The sequence below is a fragment of the Amia ocellicauda genome, chromosome 20 (genome assembly GCF_036373705.1).
Source record: "Amia ocellicauda isolate fAmiCal2 chromosome 20, fAmiCal2.hap1, whole genome shotgun sequence".
Lineage (NCBI taxonomy): Eukaryota > Metazoa > Chordata > Actinopteri > Amiiformes > Amiidae > Amia > Amia ocellicauda.
In genome coordinates, this window is record NC_089869.1 from 11,587,992 (window position 1) to 11,611,676 (window position 23,685).

General features: G+C 46.6%; 1 protein-coding gene across 1 annotated transcript; it reads right to left on the bottom strand.

Moving 5' to 3' along the window:
* Window positions 1-4,229: 4,229 nt before the first annotated feature.
* Window positions 4,230-23,685, bottom strand: LOC136715824 (neurotrypsin). Its single transcript, XM_066693201.1, has 14 exons — window positions 22,948-23,685; window positions 20,201-20,243; window positions 13,200-13,442; window positions 12,477-12,615; window positions 12,176-12,354; window positions 10,905-11,052; window positions 10,511-10,689; window positions 10,195-10,336; window positions 9,820-10,034; window positions 9,451-9,592; window positions 9,024-9,302; window positions 8,565-8,687; window positions 7,659-7,939; window positions 4,230-7,463 (listed from the first exon to the last, which is right to left on the bottom strand). Exons 1-14 carry the CDS (start codon window positions 23,020-23,022, stop codon window positions 7,144-7,146), a joined length of 2,508 nt encoding a protein of 835 aa, XP_066549298.1. The 5' UTR covers window positions 23,023-23,685; the 3' UTR covers window positions 4,230-7,143.

Consider the following 23,685-nt stretch of genomic DNA (forward strand, 5'->3'; position numbering starts at 1 on the left):
CACTCAGCTGGGCACTTTCAGGCTCCCGTTTGCCAGTGGGGGGGCGACACAACACCGGGTCACCTTTCTGGACCGGCTTTGCTCGCGTCCTTACTTATTATTCATATTGTCAAAGCACGTTACACGAACACTGCCGAGCCAGACCCAGCGCCTCTTTGTCCCCAACTCCACAGCGACTTAACACCCTGCCATCGCAGCCTTTCCACTTCTGTCACCGTGTTTCACAGTCTCATATAAACGTGCAAATCTTCACAGAAACACCGACTGATCGGCACCTATAAATAAACGAAACAACCGCGGACAGGAAGCCTCCGGAGTCCCGACCCGAGTCTCCCCCCGTAGTTGCTCCGAGCAGGCGGCTTGTTATGCTGTGTTTATACGCTACTGACATCTGCACGGACCGGACCCGGTTCGCTCATCGGCAGGTCCGCCGGCTATCTTATTGGACAGTCTCTTTCCTCACACACACAAAAACAGCCGTCTTTCTCTCTCTGTCTCCCTTTGTATTTGAAAGCCTCCAGCCTTTCGCTCGCCCGCTCGCCGACCCGGTTCTCGTCTCGTCCCCCGGATGCAGTCGACGACCAAAAAGCCTCCTCCGCTCGCCGACGGCCCGCCCGGTGCTCCTCCTGCGACCCCTCTTGCGCTGTGTCAGGGCCGCCTGTGAACCCGGGATCCCCCTAATTTCTCCCGTCTGCCCCCCCCAACTCTGCCCGTCTCTCTCTCTCCGTGTCTCCGGTCGGGAAGATGGCTCTGGGCCGCGCAGGCTTCAGCCGAGGCTCCCCCATCAGCTGATCCGCACTTCCGCCTCACAGTCGCGCTGCTATTTTTAATTCCTGCCCGGTGTGCTCGGCGCCCGGCCCCCATATAAGGTTGTTTTCCCACAGTTATTGGTTTTATAGGGGGTTTTCGAGATTTTTTTTTTTTTACGTTTTTGTCTATGCATTACTTTTAAATCTCGACCTTTGACCTCTAAGCAGACACCCGCACCTCCCTTGCTGTTTCTGGGCTGGAAATAATACACAGGCAGGAGTCGGGGGGAGAATGCATTGATTGACAGCAGTTGTTAGTGTCAAATAATTACAGTCATGGTGTGTTTCAGTTTTGTTTTCTTCACCATTCCCCTTCTCACACAGGGCTGGCGCAACCATTGAGAGAAGGTAGAGGTGCAAGTTTATCTTGACAATTTATAATGTTGTTATGGATCAAAATATTTAAATATACCAGTAAAAGATCCAAATCTTCATGATGTCATTGTTATTGATGGTAGCATCACAGAAATATGCATGCAATGCCCTGGCACTGGTTGAACTGGGAACTGTCTGGAGAATGCAGGCGATGTCCTCTTCTCACTTCATGGCCAGTGAAACTAGTTGTATGGAGCAGACACCCCCACAATGCACCCCGAGTCCATTGTCTTGGGGTCAGTCAGGCTGTCCCCACTCAAACCTGATTTTATGGCTAACTTAGGACCCGCAAGCATATAACTTGGGATCAGTAGGTTTAACTTGTATGTGTCTATGTGTGTATTTCAGTTTGGGGTATCCTAGCTATCCCAGCTATAAGAGAGCATTGCCCCTGCCGTGGAGCCAGAGCCCTGATGGGATGAGTTTCCTGCCAGCTGTGCAACATGTTCGCTGCAGTCTGGGCCAGAATACACAGCAAGGGCAGGGCAGGCTGGATCAGTGAAGGAGAAGCAGGATCAAGGCTACACGGTATGTTCAAAATGTCATCTGGTGTGATCTGGAAAGCGAATGGGTTCTGTTTTGAGGACAGGGCCAGCAGCACTCACAAAGGCTTTACTCACATCAGAGCTCAAGGAAGCATATTTATATCATGGCTGTCTTGGTCTGAATGTCCAGTGTGTTGGTCTGAGTGTGACGTTCCACGCTGCCTGTGAAGTGTCTGTGCAGCTGATTTACTCCAGCTGGACAGACACACGTGCACGGGGCAGCAGCTGGGACTGCAAGTCCAGGCACTGGAGTCAAGTGGGTTCACACAGCTGGGAGACACAGTATCTGTTAAACAGTGTGGAGAAGACAAATACGCAAGGCTCGCACATTTTCATGCATCTGTTAGACTCGTTTGGAAGGTTTTGTATCTTCTGCGTTGGACCTTGAATATTATGGTTAAGTATAAGTGGAAAAATGTACATTTTGGAGCTATAGAGAAAAAAAGAGGCATACGATTATGTCCATACTGTATTATAGTATATTATATGATCGAAGGACTCTTGAAAAGCTATATCTGATTTACAGGTATGTAACTCATTCCGTTCACCTTGCCCACACAATTCTTGGATGTTGTTCATCTGTCTTCTCAGATGTTTTTTGGGTATGTCTACTTGAACAGGGAATGGGAGCAGAACAACCGTCCTAGGTTTAGCCCATCTCACTGAGATCATTCAGAGCTGCCTTAGTTCTAATGTCACATCTGTTCATAGTTAAGCTCTTCACAGCAGATTTGGGAAATTGGTTTATTTATTTATTTATTTGTTTGTTTGCAGTCTCTCAAAATACACTCCATGGCCACACAGGGTCAGGTTGGAGGGGAACTCTTCAATGCAATAATTACAATTGTCTGATGTTGGACGTCGGTCAGTAATGTCTGGTATGATTCTCTCTCCCTGCTGTGATTCCTGCACACGTGTCGGCATGCTGCCTAATGTGAGACCAAGGAGGGCCAGCAGTCTAAATATACGGCCAGGCTTTTTTAGAGGCCTATTCTGAGATAGAGTATGGCAAAGCATTTTGGATAAAAGTGGATGGGAGGTTATATTACTTTGCTTTTTGGTGTTGTTTTCAGTTAAATGGAAGCTACGACATACTCTTATTGACTCAAAAGTGTATCACTTTATAGTATTATCTACAGTCTTTACCCCTGATCTCAAAGGCATTTTTGCCTCACACTTGAGAAATGTGTGTAACTGGTTTCGTAAGCTCATAATGGAGACCATTGGGAAACTAGGACCTTAGAGGACCACGCCTGGTGATCTCTGCTCCACATGTAACTATTCTTGGGACAGTGCTGTATGTGCTTTGTTGTAATCTAATTGGGGACTTGTCTTCCTGTGCCATTTCCTGTGTCATGTGCCATGTGCCATGTGCCGTTTGTTGTTTCTTCTCTGCCCCTCGAGGCATTTCCACAAAGCTCAATGGCAGGAAGTAAATGGGGGGGGGAACAAATTTGAGGCGCACAAAGCAGAAACAACACAAAAACCAGCTTTGAAAAAAAATGTCACTCTCATGTACAGAATACACAATGAGTAAAGGAAGAGCCACATAAGTGTTTTTTTTCCTTTTTTATTTTATTTTATTCAGGGGCTCAATAATTAATATAGATAATCTATTAATAGTAGAGTTTTCTATTTCTTTCACACGATGAGCTATGAATAGCAGTAATGCTTTTGTGTTATATACCTTTAGTATATTTCACTTCCTGTAGTCATGGGAGATTTGTATGGTGATAAGATAATTATGGAGGAGGTTCTACATTTTTAATTTTACATCACTTTCTAGTGCAGCTGCCTTTTACCATGTTAGCCAGCAAACCACAAACGTTACTGGGATATAGACTGCTCTCTGTTTCACTTCAACAAGATTCATTGTGTGACTCTTGTGAATAACTTTCTCTGGAGATTCCTATCTGTTAAAGGTTTCAATAGGAAATGCCTGGTTAAATAAAAAATAAGAAATCGACCATTTAAACTGCAGGATTGATTATACAGGGTGCTCCTTCAGGAAAAAAAAAAACTGAACTTGTGTTTAGTTCCTTGGCAAGGACAGTAATGCAAGACTTCTTTAGTGTTCACACCTTTTTTTTCTGTGCAACAAGACAACTAGTGCAGTTTGGCCCCATGTGATCACAACATAATCCACAAGCTTCCTGAACAAACTCCAAGCTTATGGAGCTTGTGTGTCCTACGTTACCTTATACTGATGCAAGGACAAGATGAGTCGTACTGAGGCAGACAAGTCTACAATAGGCTTCACACCCTTTTTTGTTTTGTTTTGCAGGATGAAAAGATCATTTGAGTGTTGTTCTATTTAAAACCAACAGTAAAATGACTACAGTGTAGTCAAGTCTGTCAACAGAGAGCACTCCATGGAAACAGGACTATGGGCACAGTGGGTGGAGCCTTCTACCGTTGCTGTTAGACTGAAGGCGTTCAGTGACAGAACGATCACTGGAAGCAGGGGGTGGCAGGAAAGATCAAACGACACAAGACTCCATTCATGGACAGGGTAGATCCCCATTACAGGAGGACGTTACCACAAGGAAGGACCAATTTATTTATAAGTGTTTTGTTTTGTTTTGTTCTTTTCTCACATCAAAATATTCAAAGCATTTTACAAAGCCAGTGAACAGAAGTGGTGAATACAAGGGAACAGACAGGTGCCATTGCATGCGGCAGAAAAACAAACCATGGATAGCCCAGAGGTCTCTCTCTCTCTCTCACACTCTCTGAATTTGGTGTAGATCAGTAAGCTTGCCAAAAGAGTTAAACACAAGAAGACAGCAGAAGCCCGGTGCTGGGAACTTCAGGAAACGACAGGCCTGGATCTGCTGCTTTCGCTGCATCCTTCGAGGATCTGGGCAGAATGTCATCTCAAGCTTTTTCCAGGTTGGTCCGCGGACGTTAAGAGTCACGAGCATCTACCCCCAACCCCAGCCCCCTCAACCCTCATGTGTCCTGAGCCAAATCGATGGAGGGGAAGCAGAGCCGTGTCTGGTTAAGAGTCCGAACAGCTTAAGGGGATGGAAGATGGGAGATGGGAAGGCGTTGGTGGATCTGACAGGTGCGCATGGATTTAGCATTCAGGAAGCACAAGAAAAGTGGATTGTGGGAGCGGCTGTCGAGTCAGCTTGGACTTCTTAGTCACATTCCACTCAGGTTGGATGTTGATAAAGTCTCTACCTTCTCTCCCCCCCCCGCGACACACACTACCTTATCTGGTCCCCAGACCATTCACCAGACAACATCGGGTCCTTATTACGAAATGTCAAGGGAACACCATGATTTATGACCACTTGCACATAACCAATGATAAATAGACACAAGGAGGATTTACATATTCACTTAGCGGAACCACAAGATATACTGATATAAAGATAAGGATGGAGATATGGCACAAAACACTTCCAGGAAGAATATGACAGAAAACAATAAACACACCTCAGGGAAGGTGAAGTGTGTAGAGACTGGCCATCGCAGTGACTGGAAGCCTTGTTTGTTTCGCCAGTTCTGTTGAGGGGAAGCTTTTGAGTTGCCTCCACTCTCTTTTGAAGTTGCAATGTTTAATGTAAGGTAGAAACATTCATCACCAGACTATCTATATTGCACAGAAGACAATAAGTAGTGCAAGTGTTGTGGAGCCCTAGTACAGGAGAGCAGCAATTGTTTGGCTTTCATTCCCACTGAATTCTGGGTGATTTAATTAGACCAATCAGGTGCTGAATTAGTACATTACATTCCAGGACTACAATACTAATAATATAAACCTTTCAGGACTGTAGCTGACCTGGACCAGGGGTGGTGACTCCTGTTACGATCTCTTACACACGAATTGTGCACTAACTCATGTCTTCATACTTTCACAAACAACTTCCATTTAGGGTAAATATGTCCATAATACACACATACTTCAATCCTCAAAGCTCCTAAAAAACGGCCGCCGAATGCCACCAAACTGCTTTCTCCTGCGAGGTCATATAGCAGACTGCAGAGGAGAAGGGAAACCGGATGCTGATGTTTTACAAGGCAGGACAGCATTGCATTCTCTTGTGGAATATATAATACTGTCACCTTGTGGACATAGCAGGTCATTACTGCTATTGCCAAAAAAAAAAGGAGCTGGTGTGTAACTTACTCCAGGTGTGTTTACACTGCAGAGATTAGTCTGGGGTTGGGATCCATGCCAGCTGGAACACTGAGACAGAGGGGGCTTTATTGGTTTGAATTCCCCATTCCTGATACTTTGGGCTCCCTGGCTCTTGCATACACACACACACAAGTCCCCTGATGGGAAGCCCCACTCAGAGCGCTGTGTCTCAGCAATCGCCGGGACTTGCAGGAGAAAGAAGACTGTGCTAGCAATCAGCGTGCCAAGCTCTTTCACTTTGGGGTGGCATCTGCTACTGTTTTGTAGAAACTAAATACTTACACTCAAACTTGGGGCATATTCGCTGCCCACCCACTCCACTTCAGCGTGTTGCCTTGACTGGAGATGTCATGTACAACCAAAGCTGCAGCTCCACCCAGTCTGGGCTAGTGATGCAAACTTTTTTTTTTTTTTTTTTTATAACATGACACAAGAAGCACATTTCTAATGCATGCACATATGTGGAATGTTATTGACATGACCTGAACTTATTTGAAACCTATGTACAAACCATATGCGTGGCCTCTTCCCTTGAGGGACCGCAGCCACAACCTCTACAGAACTACTCTGCGTCATTAACACCTATACTGGAATTCTTCTCAAGTCTGCACCAAAATGGGCACGTCTTCCAAACCGCTCACTATTCCACACACACCGATGCCCCCGTGAAAACCACTTAAAACAGGATGAGGTGTTTTTTTATATCCTAAACTGGAGGGCATTCTGCTCTGAGATGTCCCCTGTGCATCCCTCACACCATTTTGCTTATTCGGCGGAGTATAGATCTGAGAATCTCATCGAGCTTCTTCTTCAAAGATCCTATGGCATTAGTATGCTCAACAAGGCTAAGCAGCTTCCTCAATGCACTCCTATTCCCTGTCTTAAATTTCTTATGTCTTTATTTATTGCTCTCTGGTGCTGTTTTTCCTGATAAACCTGCAATACAGGATATTTATTTTTACTATTCTTCAAAACCCCCCAAAAAATGACCCTTCGCTCCCCATAAACCTGCCGTATCAAGCGCTTTAAACTCCCCACCTATAAGATGTGATTTTCTCTCCTGAAGATTCAATTGGACTCGTTCTATAGAAACAAATGTTATTTTTCAATTGTGGCGACAAGAACTAAAAAAAACAAGTGGGCACAGCAAAAAGGACTGGTGCAAAACTTGAGCTTCATACAAGTACAGATGTCAAAGACTAACCACCTTTCCCCGTTTCCCCTTCCCCTCCTCCAAAAATGTCTTGGTCAGCCCAGCGGTGTTTCAGTTCTCCGGAGGGCTGTGTGTGACCTGCTCTACCCAGCGCAGGAACCGGCTGACCCGCGTGTACACACCGGGGAAGCTGGGGTCCCCGCAGCCGTGGCCCCAGGAGATGATGCCGGTGAGGACCCAGCGCCCGCCCTCACCCTGGCACACCAGGGGGCCCCCGCTGTCGCCCTGGCAGCTGTCCACCCGCCGCTGGTCCGACAGGCTGCCTGCGCACAGCATGCGACTGGTGAAGCGGCTGCCATAGCGTTTCTGGCACTTCCAGGAGGGCAGCAGGGGCACCCAGGCCTGCAGAAGAGTGCGAGAGTACTCCGAGTCTGAGAGAGAGAGGGAGAGAGAGATAAATATTATATATTTTGTCCCAGGTCTCAGACACAAAGCATATACAGGGCTCTGTGTGTTGGCGATCTGTCTACATATAATTGCCATGGCAGATGGTGCAGAACACAAGGCGGAGGTGGACAGTCAGACCTTTGAAGGCTTGGTTGTGTATAGGGTGAGAGAGTGCGTACCTGTGATGCCCCACCCAGTGATGATGCAGGCTGCGGGCCTCTTGCCCCACTTGTTGCCCTGGGCAGGCAGGCAGGCGGGGTTGGTGTGGGGGTTGTAGGCGACGCAGCGGCCCTCCGCCCCCCGCAGCCGCAGCAGCGCGATGTCGTACTCCCAGCCCTCGGGGCGGTACTTCCTGTGGATCACGATGCGCTCAGGAGACAAGCGGCGCTCGAAGTCGTCCCGCTCCTCGGTGTGGTAATCACCCAGGCGCAGGACGTAGCGGGAGGGGTCAGCGCCAAACCTGACAGAGAGAGGGAGAGAAACAGAAAGAGTCCAATTGATTTTAGAAAGCACTTTGTTAAAGAAAACTCTGTGTCAAATCAAAAGACAGAAGAGGAGAAACTGGGGAGAGACAGAGAGACGAACACACAGAGACAGACAGAGACACAGAGTGAGAGTGAGACACAGTGAGAGAGACAGACACACAGATACACAGAGGGAGACAGAGAGTCAGACAGAGAGAAAGTCAAAGACAGAGAGAAAGTCAGACAGAGACAGAGAGATGGAGAAAGACTGCCCATGACCATATATGATACTTTTGTCAATATCATCATTATCAAACCCCAGGGTCCTGCAAACCATCCCCCCCCTTCTTTCCTAGGTTGAATGAAAGTCTTATAAATGTATGACTATACTAACGTGTGCCTATTGTATAGCTGTACTGTACATACACTTTCCTGTATACCTCCTTAGATTAGCTGTGTTTGAAACAGTGTAACTAATTGTTTTTTTAATTGTGCCTCGGAATGGGGTTTGGATAAAGGTTTCAACCACATCAAAGGTAATACATAAACTAACAGACAGAGAATTGAGTTCCAAACCTAAGAAGTGTAACTCCCCTTCTGTCCTCCAGGTGTCCTACTTACCTCTTAAAGCAGTGGGCCGCTGTCACCACCCAGCAGGCATTGATGAGGGTGGCGCCACACAGGGGATGGTTGCCCTTTGACTGCGACTTCAGCCACAGAGACACCTGCCATGGCCAGTCACCCCTGCACACAGAGGAATGGTGTGAGAGGGAGACATCGACTGAGAGACGGACAGAGAGGGAGACAAAGACCTGAGAGAGGTGGGGGGATCTACTGAGAGGCTGTGAGAGGAGCAGTTGAGATTGTGGGGGAGGCCAAGATTAAGAAAGAGAAAGAGAGATTAAGATCAAAGGGAAAGGGAGAATGTATAGAGACAGGCGAGACGAGAGAGAGGAGAGAGACGGATTCCGGGAGAGGGAACGAGGCAGTGGTTATGAAAGTGAGTGGGGAGGGCAGATCTGGGTTGAAACTAGGGACCACGTCAGTCTCTGTGACCCCTGGACGACCCCCTTGGGTTACCTGTACGATTTCCCGCCGCCGATGATCCTCCGTCGGCGGCGCTGCATGGCGGACCGCAGCCCACAGGAGAGGGGGTCGCTGCCGCTGTCGCCAGCCGGCTCGGGGACATAGTCGCAGATGACCCCCGCGTCCTCACTGTGGCGGCAGTTGTGCGAGTCCTGGCCCTCTGCAGGACACTGGCCCAGCGACGCCTCCTTCCCCGAGCACTTGACGTTGTCCAAGTGGATGGGACCCTGGCCTTCCCCGAAATAGGCCATGGATCTCGCCTTGGCTACACCACTGAGAGAGAGAGAGAGAGAGAGAGAGAGAGAGAGAGAGAGAGAGAGAGAGAGAGAGGAGGAGAGCGAATGTCAAATATTATAACAGTTTTAAAATATGTATATACATTCTTGTATTAAGGACAAATCTTTTATTTAACAACAATTACGTGAAGCCCAGCTGCCTGCAGACCACGGCCGCATTCCGGTCATTCCAGCCGTCGTCACAAACGCTGCCCCACTGGCCCTCCATGTACACCTCCACACGGCCCTCCTTCCGGCTCTCCCCGGCCACCAGGCGCACGAGTGGACCTGCCAAGGAAAACAAAGAGCCAATCTCACTGATTCTCCCTGTCTGCACCATCAGCATGTCACTGTCAACACTATCGATACACAGCTATTCACACTGTCGGTATCTGTCATACTGTTTATACCTCCCTCTCCACACTGCCTGCACTCTTAATATCTCACTGTCCACACTGTCAAGACAAAACTGTTCGGTCTCTCTCTCTCTTCTCTCTCTCTCTCCCTCTCTGTACCTGTGGAGAGCGCCGGTCCAGAGATCTCGTTGGTCTCCACCTCCCTCTCGCAGCGCACCCCCACGTCCTCCTCGTGTGAGCAGTCGTGGCGGCCCCACTCCCCGTGCTTGCACTCCAGTAGCGAGCGCTCGGTGCCCGCACACTGCACCTCGTCCAGCAGGATCAGGCCGCCCCCCTCGCCGTACACCCCGTCCTCCGACACCACGGCTCGCCCCCTGCAGGCCGGGGGCAGAATGAAAAATAGGTCAGGCATTCAAAATATTTTCCTTGCAAAGCTAAACAACTGGATCAACAGAAGACACACAGAGGACTCTGCCTGGGGAGCTGGGAGGGCTGGATCTTTTTCCTTTCATTATCAAAGTGATCTTTTCTTACCTGAACCCCAACTGCCTGCACACCACCTGGGCGTTGAGCTCGGTCCAGTTGTCGTCGCACACGGAGCCCCAGTCCCCGTCATGGTACACCTCCACACGGCCCTCCCAGGGGCTGTCTGCACCCACCAGCCGCACCACTCCATCTGACACACAGACACACAGGCGTTATATCACCCAAAGAGGTGCCACTGATTATTGGCAGGTGTCTAAATCTTACTGAAGTGTGGGTGTGAGTGTTTCTCTACTTTATGGCTGTATGTGTGTGTGTGACAGTCTCTCAGTTTGCATGTGGGTGGGATAATGGCTGTGCGGCTCACCGGTATAGGGATTGCAGGAGACCCCGGCGTCCTCCATGTGGTCACAGTTGTGCTGCTCCCAGCCGCTGTGGGGGCACTCCTCCAGGGACAGCTCGTTGCCTGTACACTGCACCCCGTCCAGCAGGATGGGACCCAAGCTCTGGCCAAAGTGAGCCCAGGACCAGGCCTTGGGAATGCCCCTGGAGAGAGAGAGAGAGAGAGGAAAAGCAAGACTGGAGATCATTCACTAGCCGGGGGGAGCAGAACAGCAGGGATATATGGATGGGGTATGATTTGGAAAGTGTGTGTCTGTGAGTGGGAGTATGACCCACTGCAGTGCTCACTTTAGGTGGCAGCGTCCTGCATTTGCCATACAGTACACAGTGAGGTTTACCGTGCAGAAACGGGCACTCACCCCAGACCCAACTGGCGACAGACCACCTCGGCGTCGATGTCGTCCCATTGGTCATCACAGATAGAGCCCCACTTCCCATTGTGATACACCTCAACACGCCCCTCGAACTCCTCCACGCCATTCACCAGCCTCAGGGGGGCACCAGAGCCTGAGATTACACCCGAACAGAGTTAACACACGCACACGCACACGCACGCACACAAAGAACATTACTCACAGCAATATCATCGATACTGTGCTGATGCTTACAGAGGCAATCATATTTAGACCAATCTGATTGCAGAACCCTTGTTGGTGTTATACATACACATTTGTACCCTACTAGTTTCACAAACATGCAGTTCACTTAGAAGAAGAAAAAAAAAAAAAAAGAATGTAACATACTCCCAAAATGAATGTCAGGATCTAGATTTTAGATGCAGTGATGGTAAATTTCGCAAAATAGACAGTATCGTGGGATCACATATCGTGAGTACTGAGTGCGCTCAGTAAGGGGACACTGCCGGAGGCGTTCAGAGCGCTTGGACTCGGCTCTCCATGTGAATGTTGGTCTGTATGGGAGACAGCCATGTGAGGGGCCCGGGGGGAGCCCTGCCGCCATGGCTCCGGCCTCTCAGATAGCGCTCTCTCTCCTAATGTTCCAGACTGAATTATTCACAGCTGTTCTAAATATACCGACAAGCTCTGAGGAAGTGTTCTCCACCTGCGGATCCACACTGCTCTCGGTGTAAGACCTGCCTTTCTGACAGGCCATTAATTGCGCACATTGTTTACAGTAAATTGAACACCCTCCAAACATACTGGACTTTTCTCATTTTCCCCACAGTGCTACGATATCCACAGTACAAGAATCCATGATTTGTAAGACACCCAGGTCAAGATACAAGATAGAGATGTTGTTACACTTTTGAGTCCACAGCACACACAGCACTGAGCTGTTTGAATAAAACGCCTTGAGATGCGGGTCCTCACAATTTTAGGGTAGCTTGGGTATTAGGTGCATAAAATTCCAAAAATGTCCATAAAACTTCCCAGTTAAGGGATTTAAGAGGGTTTAGTTCACTCCTAAGCTACTGAAAGCTCTCAGGTGCTTTTTGCCAAGGACCCTATAAATAATATCGTAGGGAGGGCTGATGTAGCTCTCACTGTTAAGCGCATCCAACCCACACTAATGCACCCCACAGCCACAGTCCTGAACTGAGCTCGGCTGTATTCTTTCTGTTCTGAAGTTACTGCCTTATGACCCAAATACCTTTATCATGCTTTCTCACCTTCGGGTGGGGCGCACACCACCCCGGCCTCGTTGCCATGGTTGCAGTCTCCGGTGACGAACTTCCTGCTCCGGCACCCCAAGAGGAAGTTCTCATTGCCGCGGCAGCCCAAGCGCTCGTAGTGGAAGAGTCCGGAACCAGGCCCGAAATAGGAGTGCTGGAGTGCTGTGCCGATTTCACTGCAGAGAGAGAGAGAGAGAGAGAGGCAGAGTGAGAGAGAGTCCAGACAAAAGGCAGCCTTGGGCAAACGTCGGCACGAGGCCTGTAGCTAAGTCAGTAACCCTATTGCCGCGGCCCTTACCCCAGCCCCAGCTGCCTGCAGATCACACTGGCATCCCGGTCAGTCCAGTGAGTGTCACACACCGCCCCCCACTGCCCATTCAAGTACACCTCCACACGGCCGCTCCCTGGAGAGGAACCCGCCACCAGTCGCGCCGCCCCTAGGAACAGAGAGCACGGGTTGACAAGTGCTGTAGCATAGTTGAAAGACTGATTAACCCTGAATCAATGGCACTGGTCAGGCTGGACAGCAGCTGGATGAGCTTCAAGCCTGATCTGGGCAGGTCTCCTAAACTCAGCCAGGCTGGGACTAGTTAGTCTTTGGATCGGAGGACTTGTCCAGGGAATATCAGGTTAAAGTTTTGTTGGTGGACCAGTAGGTGGCACTGTTCCCTCTGGATAAGACATTCTACATCAATGCCCTTTGTAGAATCTATTTTTGCAGTGAAGACAGATACTGACACATCACCAATTCCCTGCATAATTTAAAACTTCTCCCCTCGAGAAACGTGTAGAAATCCACTCCCCATTCGAAACCACAGACACACGCAGGCAGAGTATCTGACAGCACAGGCCGTCCGGCCACCCACGCAAGCAAAAACACGCGCGGCAGGCTGAAGTTTCTCCCCCTCTTGTGAACAAGCCCAGCTGGTAGGAAGCTAGCTAACAGACTGAGAGGCGTCGAGTAAAAGATAAACAGAGACGGCAAACAGGCAGAAATCCAGAGACACAGACAGGCCCTCACCCTGGTGGCAGTCACAGTAGGCCCAGCCGATGGCCCCGGAGTTCTGGCGGTAGAAGCACCAGGGGTTGGACTCGCGGTCGGGGTTGCGGCAATAGCTGTGCTCCCCCAGGCCACGCCCTGGGTACTGCTGGATGTAGTCGGGGAACTCGGTCCACTTCAGGCAGGGCGAGCCGGAGTCCGTCTGCGACACAGAGCCATTGTAGTAGCCCAGCTCAGTGAAGCCCTCTGAGCAGGACAGCGGGGCTGGGGGAAGAGACACGAATACACACTGAAGCCTCACTTTAAAGAAGTGTGAGTAATGAAAGAATATTTGACCAATTTGTCATCAAATGTCCATTATTAGTGTAGTATTCCAGTACAGTTATTGCTTCTATGGATGCTGAAGGTGGTCTATTAGAGTGAACACAGAATTAACGAGTGAAATCGGGCAACATGAACAATTTTCGTCACGGGAGGGGACACACGATGAATTGGCGACAATTTCTACTCATGAAAATGAATATTGTAGTTTCAATGAGCATGTTGGTAGTCATTGGAAGAAGGCTGAGAGAAAACAAAGGAACAGGAGTGATTAGCAGAAGAAGATGGATTTGGTTGCTGGCAAATCTGCATAACAATATGAGATACATTGCTGGACTGTTTGTATGATAATGGATTTTGTCTAGTTTCTTTCATGGGATTTGTATCCTTTTGCAATGGATGGAGCGTCAAATAAATTAGGAGGAAAAGCCAAAATTTAGGGGGGTAGCCACCCTGCTGTGGTGGGCATGTTTCTGGGTGTCAGAGTGTGGCTCTGCAGTAACCACCACTTTGATTAGCAGTTGCAGATGTCGTGGAGAAAGAAAATGAAACATAGGCTATATGAGATTAAATCATCTTTTGCCAAACCAAGCAGAACTTCAAGGATGTGTCAATGCATTGAGTATACAATTAAGGCGGTCTGACATATCTTATTAACTGCTTTCTTCTATCGATAGATCAGTATGTGCTGTCTGTATCAAAATCATGCAGCTTTAGTACAGTATTTTGAAAATGCAATGAAACTACACACCAGCTGAGATTAAAATCAAGAACAAGGGGCTCAAAAATCATTTTTCTGACACATCACTTGTCTCAGACACAGGTTTAAGCTTTGATGCATTATTGGAATGAGAAGAGCTCTCCTTGGAATCACAGAGACGATCTGCTACAAAATAGGTTTTAAATCCTGGAGAACACACTCTAATTTCTCAGAAATCTGTTCGTGGTCAAGAGTTCACAGGAGTAGCATTTTCCAACTGTGTTTAATCTAAAATGGCACAGCGAATGTTTACAATTCACTCCTCGCTCTCCGTGAATCCAAACAAGATGAAGATATAAGTAACAAGATCTCCTGAAACACACGGGAGTGTTTGATGAATCTAATTGGCCATGCAATCCAAGACAAGTCAATCGAGAAGTCAATTTCTTCAAGATTATCAAGTCCTGGGAGCAGAAAATGTTTGACAGAACAGATGAGGATGACAAACTACCCAAGAGACTCAGTTACTGGATGTGTTATAAATACCAATAATATCCCCCTGCAGAATGAAAGCAGAAAGAAACGAAGAAATCAAATGTCGCGGCAGGTTTGAAATCTATCTGGGAGCTGCCAGGATGAGTGTAGGTAAGTGCAATTTAACAATCTTTATAAGAACAAAATCTCAAATAAAAAGGCATCTCATAACTAGATAATGGTTTTCTTGTAACAATGCCAGATGAAGTTCAACATATAAAATAAAAAACGGTTGTAAATCAAGATTACAGTCTCAAACCAGGATGTTTAAATGTCAACCACCGTTTTCTGTGTCCACTTTTATTGCTGTTCTGTATTTTGAAGCAAGTTTTGGATGTTAATTATAATTGTGAATATTTGTGGTCACACTTTACAATAATGGATGGATTAATTTATGAACATCACAGCTATAACTCATGATTTCCTCTAGTAATATGACTTGTGATGTTAATTACATGTACAACAGGGTGAGGGTCAAGTATAAAGTATAAAGGCTTCAAGATCAGGACTAGGATGGATGGTGTTGTGTGACTTAAATATTACACCTATCACCAGGCTTTTCTGCTTCAAATGGCAGTACTCCATAGATTAATAGTACAGAAAGGGTGAATGACTTGGCAGAGCTCAGCGGCCAAGCAAGGCACATCGTCAGCTAGTGTTCCACATTGATACTGACGTGGATAAGAACGAAGTGCTCTTTGCTCTTCTGTTGTTTTATTCATGCACATTTAGATGTTCACATTGAAAGAAGTGGCCGCTGTGATGTTGGTGCATTAGATCTGTGTTCTGCTCTTCTGTCCCAGCACTGCGACATGAGGAAACTCTAAAGTTGGAGGTGCTGTCTATTAAATGTACACAACACCTTTACTCCTTTGTTTCGCCAACAGAAGGGGCCGTAACCCTGTCCCCCCTTGTGCCACGTCCCACATCCAGAGACAGGTTATCAAATCTGGCCCGCCTAAATTCTCCCTGCTTTAATTACAGTCAATTCTGCTTCCTGCCCCAGCCCTTGCAAAACATTTCCTGTGCTCAGGCTGGTGCAAAAATAGCTGCCACGTTCCACCCCAGAGGTGGCTGCAGTCAAGAGGATGCACTGTTGGTTCAGCTGCCCAGAGAGGAGAGGGGTGGGGGGTTGGCAGCAACTTGTATCAATACAGTTCTGTGGGGCATCAGTTACTCAGTTACCCAGTATGTCACCCATTAAGGGGCTTGTCGCATAGTGCATTGAAAATGTTGAAAACACTGTTAGCATTGCTCAGAATCTGGATCTTCACCTCACAGAACACCTCTGGGAGGAACTGAAGAGACAAACCTCTCCTACTGCAATAAAAACTGCACTGAGAGAGGGAGCTACTTACCGAAAAGATTGCAGCCATCAATCAATCCTGCCTATTAAATCTCTTTTTTGAGTAACGTAGTTGTTTTTTAAAATATGAAGTAACGGTTTATTCTGGGGGTAATAAATACTGGTTGAACAGTTGGTTAAGCAGCTCATAAATCCTGTTTTATGGCAAATAAATGAAACCCAAGAACAGGGAGTATAAGGCGCTTCATTTAGCATACTCCCGGCATTCTTCAGACCCTGTGGCCCTTTCCTAATCTTTATTGTCAACCCTGCTTTCCAGGCAGCTGATATCTCTTTAGTAAAGAAGCGATTCAAAATCAACCGCCTTCCTGGGGCTAATCACAAGGAAAGCTTGCAGGGAGCGCCTGGGCATAATGTAGTATTGAATATATTAACCACCGCATCCCTCCAAGTAATTTACTTTCATTTCAAATTATTTCTACTTCATTTAGGAGCGCCTTGAGGGATTTGTTCAGTGTGTACGGGCTTAATTGTATTTCGGAGACATGAACAGGAAACTAATGACACAGGCCATGCTGCCCCCAAAAGCGAGCAGCGTTGGAGAGAGAGACGGAGGTAAAGTGCTCCTTGACATAGATAAACTGACGGGGCCCAGAAATCGTTTAGCTTTTGGTGGCTCTTAAGCAGACATAATGAAAAAAACAGAATAGAGGGTCTATAATTGAGAAAAACGTAGAACCTGCACAATTTATTTTCCATCTGATCATTTTTACTTTATGTGCATTAGTCGTGTACAGGGAGTATAATGGTTGGTCCTATTTCAAAACAGCACAGTCTGTGGTTGATGGCAGCGTCCATTTTCCCATCGGTGTCACCACTCTGTCTGGCACAGGTGACGCAGATTCTTTCAATGCTGCTCTACAGCAGGAAATGCAATTTTAGTATTACAGTATATTTTTTATGCAGACATAATGTGCTTGATGTGGAGCTTATACTATTGTACCCTTGAGCATGGTACTTTACCTAGATTGCTCCAGTAAAAACCCAGTGAAAATAGGTGATTGTATGTAAAAGAAAAAATTATATATTGTAACAATTGTAAATTGCCTTGGATAAGGGCATCTGCTAAGAAATGTAATAATAATAATAACAATAATAATAATACAACTGGAAGCCAGCGGTTGTACTTTAGCCCCATGGCCTCTGCGGGACAGTCCCAGTGGGGACAGAGGAAAGAAGAACTGGCACAGCTTTTACTGTTTTCACGGCACGGTGTTAGAGCCCAGTCAAGCAGAGAAACAACGGAAATCGACAACAAGCCGGGGGACTGACTGCCGAGAGATTCTTAACACATTGCTGTCTGTCCAAACTTGATTTCCACAATGCCAGTTCCCTCATCCACCACACTCTATGCACATCAGTCATGATCAAACACAAATCAGCTACTAGAACATGCATTTTACAAAGCAAATAACAATTTTAAAGTCATCATTAGGTGCTGGCTGGATCCAGGGGCTGAACCAGTAGTGGAGCCACAGGACAGCATAGACAAATGTGACTCACTGCAAGAAACTCCAGTCCTGGATTTTGCCCGTGCTGGATCTTTATTGTCTAATGATCTGGTTCGATTGAGGTTTTATGGTGAGAACCTAAGGACTGCTTTTGAAGAGCAGAACCCAGAGGAGGACCTGACTGAAAGCCCCTCTTCTCTATGTCTGTCCCCCTGTAGTTGTTCAAAGGCACATTACACCTTCAAAGCAGGATGAAGGCCTGCCTGAGACTGTTGCCATGTTGGCAGTGATACTGGCATCAGTGCTGCTCCCAACACATTCAACTGCTAACCCCCCACCATCACTACTACTCCTAACACCCCTACTTTCCCAAACAGGACAGAGCCACGTCTCTCTATTCCTTTAGTCTCCATTCCCCTCTCTCTCTACTCCACACAATAAATATTTTACACCGTGTACACAACACAATGCCACATGAGGCTGTTTGGCTGTAGCATGTAAACTCAGGAATATGGTAGCCTTGCAAGGGATGCTGGAATACAACTCACTAGTGGAGATCAGAAATGCCACAGCACCTACTCTCAAATAGGGTCTTGAGAGAGCATTCCAGTACACTGAAGGTTTGACACTTGCCCCGGTCAGAGAAACACAAACATTACCAGACCGGTTGAACAGTAAAAATGTGGCATGACTAATTAGCCACAGAGGTCTTAACTCAGTAATCTGTGCAATGCCTGTCTAGGACCTCATGCAGGTGTTGACAGCCCTGAAGCATTACCCAGAACAGGGATGAAAAGAAAATGCTTCAAAGCTGCAGTCCTGGAAGGCAAACCCAACAGATTTTGTGTGTCTCTTTAGAATACCCTACCGGGGGAGCTATGAAATGAGTCTGACTAATAATTTAATTAGATTTAAATTACACATTTGGGTGGAATAAAACCCTGTAGGCCTTTAAGTACCTTTACACTGTGTCAAGCCTATTTCACTGTAGTGACTCTTAACCCTAACTTGCTAATGCAGATCTCTGCTGTGTATAGTTCCAACTCAGTTGTTGAGGGGCCACAAGGTCTTCTGGATTATAATCCATTCCAGCTCTCTCATACATAGTTGTCGTAATTACACGGTTAACTGGATGAATTCTCTCTATCCATGCTCCGAAAGGCACTGGGGACTGTATCCATAGCATATTAGTTTAAAAGCTACTCAATGTAGTGGAAAAAGATAAACAATCCTTAGTGAAAAGTAATATTAATCCTGCTATAGACACTGTAGGCACACCCCTTTTAATTATAGATGGCTGAAATTGTTCCATAAAGCTATCAAGTCTAAGAAGCATGACAGTCCTGCTACGGGGACAAGGCAAGCCAATCAGATTCTTCTGCTGGATATTCCAATGGCAACTGTCATGAAACTCACTTAGTAGACCACAGATAAGCAGTTAAAGGGTTATAAAGATTTATGAACTCAGATCCTCAGACCCTCTGCTTTTCCATGAGAATGAATTTGGGAAACTTGTGAATTTGCTGGCTTTGATTGTGTAACACTAGACTGCATTGGGTCTGCTGTAGATAATTATGCAACAAAGCCCTAAACAAAGTCTACAAAGGCCCTTCCCGTCCACTTTGACAGTTTCAGAAAGACAAGGTAAGGCAGATAGATGTGTGTGTTAGGGTTATAGTAGATGCCTACAGGCTCATACTCTGGAGCTGTTCTCATAAAGGCCCAAGCCTAAGAGCAGGCAGCACCAGACATGTTGCTCTGCTTCTCACGCTGCAGTCTGTCTAATCCTGTGCAGCTCACACGGCACACACACACTGGACCAGGATTCCCTGTGCTGTGCCGTCTCACATCGCGTGTCCAATTGCGATCAGCACAGTCAGAGCTTGCCTTTGCAGAGGCGTCCTTCATTTACGTATGTATGGACCCGACGAGGAATTCAGTGACGAGTCTCAGAGCATGTACTCGCTCTGCCCGAGCATGACAGAGTCACGCCCCAGGAATCCTAAGCGCAAACCTGCCCAGGCTTGGACAGGGGGTGCAGACACGTAGGGAGGCGAGCGAGACTCATACTATATTGTGAGATGGATGCATCTCAGGTGTTATGAGTTTGACATCCCAGTGTGAGCTAGCTATCTTATTCTGAGCGCTCTCACACAGACAGCTGTGTGGTGTTTGAACACTGGAACAAAGCTACTGATTTTCTGCTTCAACAGCAGTGGAAAATACGGCCTGTAGCGAACCAAAGCATTAAACCAAAAGTTAATCTCACTTCTGCGTAACTATATGTAGAACACTGTATGTTAGTGTTTGTAAAACCATGTAAGTTGCCTTGGATAAGGGCATTACAATGAGAACAACAATAATAACAACAAAAATAATAATTGGGAATCTCGTTGGTTCCCCTGTAGAAACACTGCAGGTTGAGATCCTTGGATAAATAATCAACTGGCAAGCTACCACCCCTTGTATGTTACCTTTGTTATTGTGTTCTGTTCAGAGTGGGCCGTGTTGATCACCCATGTATGACCCATGATCATGGATCTGAAAATCCATTCGACCCAATCCAACTCAAACAAGACAAAGACAAACAGCCCCTCAGCGAACTGCAGCCACAGTGTTATTGGAGGCTGACGGGAGGGTAGAGTCTTACCTGCACTCTGTACTGTGTTCAAGTAGCTGTCTTCAGAAAGGACCTGCAGAGAGACATAGACACAGAGGTGAATTTGCTTTACTACCACAGAAGGGTTTACACTTTGACTGCCAGATTATGATAATAATGATAATAATCATAATAATAGGGAGTTTTATTGGTTGCCCTGAACACATCAGACAAACATTGAATCACAGCTGGCAACATTACCTCATACTACAGGATTGTAAAAAAAACAGCTCCCATTACTAAATGATGGAAGGTCGCACTGTCTTCAGGTTCCATTCCACCCAAAACTCTTAACTACCTGATTCATCTCCTTGGCATCTTAATAGAAGCAGTTTAACTACCCTGCCCATTCCTGAGACATGGAGGAATGGAGACCCCTGCTCTAAAGAGGGGCAACATCAGCCTCGCTTCCCCTCCATAAACCGATTCACATTTTTGACTGAAGCTTGATTATATGGAAAAGCTAAACGAGGCATTCAGAATCCAGCCCCTTGCAAGTGAATACAGGTCGGGGGAAGACAGCGGAAACGCAACATATTTCCGAGACCAGAACAGTAGTCACAACTGCTTTAACTGGTTTATAGGAACCTACATTCTGTTTAGGTTCCCAATGTGAATCCAGAAAGAAAGGAAAAACCTCAATTCACAAAGGCACTCTTGATGACTCTAATTATCAGACAGACCCTTACTTGTCTCAGTATTATATATACAATATCTAATCTGTGATTGTGTAGTAGTCATCCCAGTTAAACACATACGTGTTTTCTCAAGTTAGCTGTTTATATATAATTAGTGTGCAAAGCATGGGGCCTACAGCAAATGATAGGGAAATGTAATCACCTATGATTTTCCAAAACACCAGTAAATCCGACTAAACGTTTTCCTAGATAATATCACTTTCCCTAACATGAGGCACATGCAGTATTTATGCAAGATAATACCAGAATCGGCCATGCTCATGCAGAAGACTTAATTCCCCATCCAGGAGAAAAAGCTCAGTGCGTACGTTACTTAAATGATCTTATGAAATGGAAACAAGAATGAAAAAGAGGTTTCCTTTCGGTTGTCGGTGTATCGATCGGTTGATGTTATGCTGCGAAGAAAGCAGTATTGACGGATGACGCAATCCAGCCTATTGTAACAAATCAATGACAACTCCCAGACAAAGTCAAACAAAGTATCCCACAGTGCGGCGAAATTGTGGCGGCGTTAGTGTTGCGCACATGTCCGCAGTTCTGCGCGGCTCCACCAATGAGGTCGGTGGGATTCTGCAGATCTGCGCATAACTGCGTGAATCTGCCATGCAATAACGCGAGCTGTCTGCCGGAGAACCAATTTGTTCGTGGTGTTAATAATAAACTAGCGAATAAATACACACTGGAGACGGATGGTGGTCTGTGTATGTCTGTATAATGGAACAGCCGCTTGTAAGTACATCAGGTTCTTCATTACTACGCAGGTAACCCCCCTCCGCCACCGCAAACCATTTTGCCCATGCATATCCTAATCCTGCACACTTTCCATTCATACAAGCACAAGTATGTCGCAGCTATCAGGTTAACCTCGGATTGTATTATAATTAGAATTATTTGGACTGTTGCGGTTATTGACGTCCTGTCATTATGTTAACCCTCTGCTATCCCCCTGGCCTATCTCTCCCATTTCTGTTTTTAATACCGAAGCGAATTAAAAGTGAGGTTTTATTTTATTTAAATCCACGGGTAGCTAAATACTAAGGGCGTTGGCATTTAAATCTACTGTATGTGGGCAAGCCCGTCTATATTTCTTGGTTCTTTGGACGTATAATTAAGCGCGTTTAACCAAAGTTACAATTGGATTTTATTGCACTTTAAACATGTATTTGTACAAAATAATACCTTGCCAGTAGTCAGATAACGGGCTCTGAATTCTTATTACCCAAGCTGTTAGAGCACTGAGGACAATCTAAATCAACTATTGTTGCTGGGATTTTTCTTTCTTCTTTTGTCCATTAAAATGTAAAATAAATACGTTTATATTATTTTAAAACGTAACTATCGCGTTGATTAGTGTCTGGATAACACAATAAAAGAATCATAATAACAATAATAATAAAATATATCATTTATTTTAAGTTTATGCATGCAAAGTGATAAACAAAAGACACGTATACAATTGCATATTCCAATGTGTCCATTTAAAACACACCTAATATTGAAATAGAAATGTTAATAGACCTGTCAATGTTAAAATTGCGAGCCCCAACACGTGAGTTGGACCCACGACCCATGAGTGTCACAAGCCCCAGGTCTCCTTTACATAGGTGTGTTCGCCCAGCATTTACACAACCATTGCGTGGGAAAATCGGGCTGGCATTACTACCTAACAATAAGTGCCACTGCCGTGCATTGATTTAAGAAAATATGAAAAGCAGTCATTCGAGGATCAATACCTTATTATTCGAAAGACTATAGGCAGTACCCCCCCAAAAAATAACAAAAGCAAACACAAAAAGGACGGAGGAAAAGCAAAAATCAATGTCTGTCATCCAAAAATGGACTACATCCTTCTTCCTGAAAGATTGTCTATTGACAGCTTCATGTGTGAAGCAGGTAACTGGGACACAGTACCCCCAATGAGGCTGCAACAGCCTGAGCATAAACGCGTGTCAGGTCGCAATTATTATTAGGCTTATGAATATGAACCATATTGCACAGCATTACAATGACGACCCCATGCCAGGTGTGCATGCCACATACCTCGCCACAAGCCAGCAGCCAGCAGCAGCAGCATGCAATGATCAGAGCGCAGGTGTCCTTTGCCGCTGCACCCATCCTGCGGTGAGGGTCCCTTGCCTGCTCTCCCTACAGCGGCTCTGCCCCATCGCTCCCCATGCCCGCCGGGAGTGCCCGTCCGTGGGTGAAGTAGCTCCTAGATAGCGTGGACCGACAGGCAGGATGGGGCGATCCCTCGTCCGTCTCAGTGCAAGACTGCCGGTGACAATAGCTCCGATGCGGTCGTGCTCCGTTCAGGAAATCGCAAACTCCCGTATAGGATCGCAGGGGCTCGGTCTCGCTGTGCCGGACGCAGCGTGCCGTGGATCTATATTTGTAGGTCTTCTTGCTGGTGCCCAAGTGTCACTGAAACGAGACACCGCTTAAAAGGGCGAGCCGCTTCTAGTAAAGGGAGCATATGACGAGAATAAATACACACACACACGCACTGTAACAAGTATGGTGTTGCAAGCCTATATAGGCGTCGCTGCGGCACCCAGCTCCGCACTGTGCACCAGATCTCACAGACCGGCTCTAACAGCCCCTTCCAGCTGCAACACAGGGAAGCTGAACACACCAGTGGAAGATGTAAAACTGGAGCCCACGATCCGCTGCTCTGGAGCGATTGGTCGGGGCGGGAATGATAGGCTTTGAAAGAGAAGGGGTGGATCTCTTTATTTACACCCGTGCCCTCTCCCAACGGGACAAAGAGCTTTGTTGTAA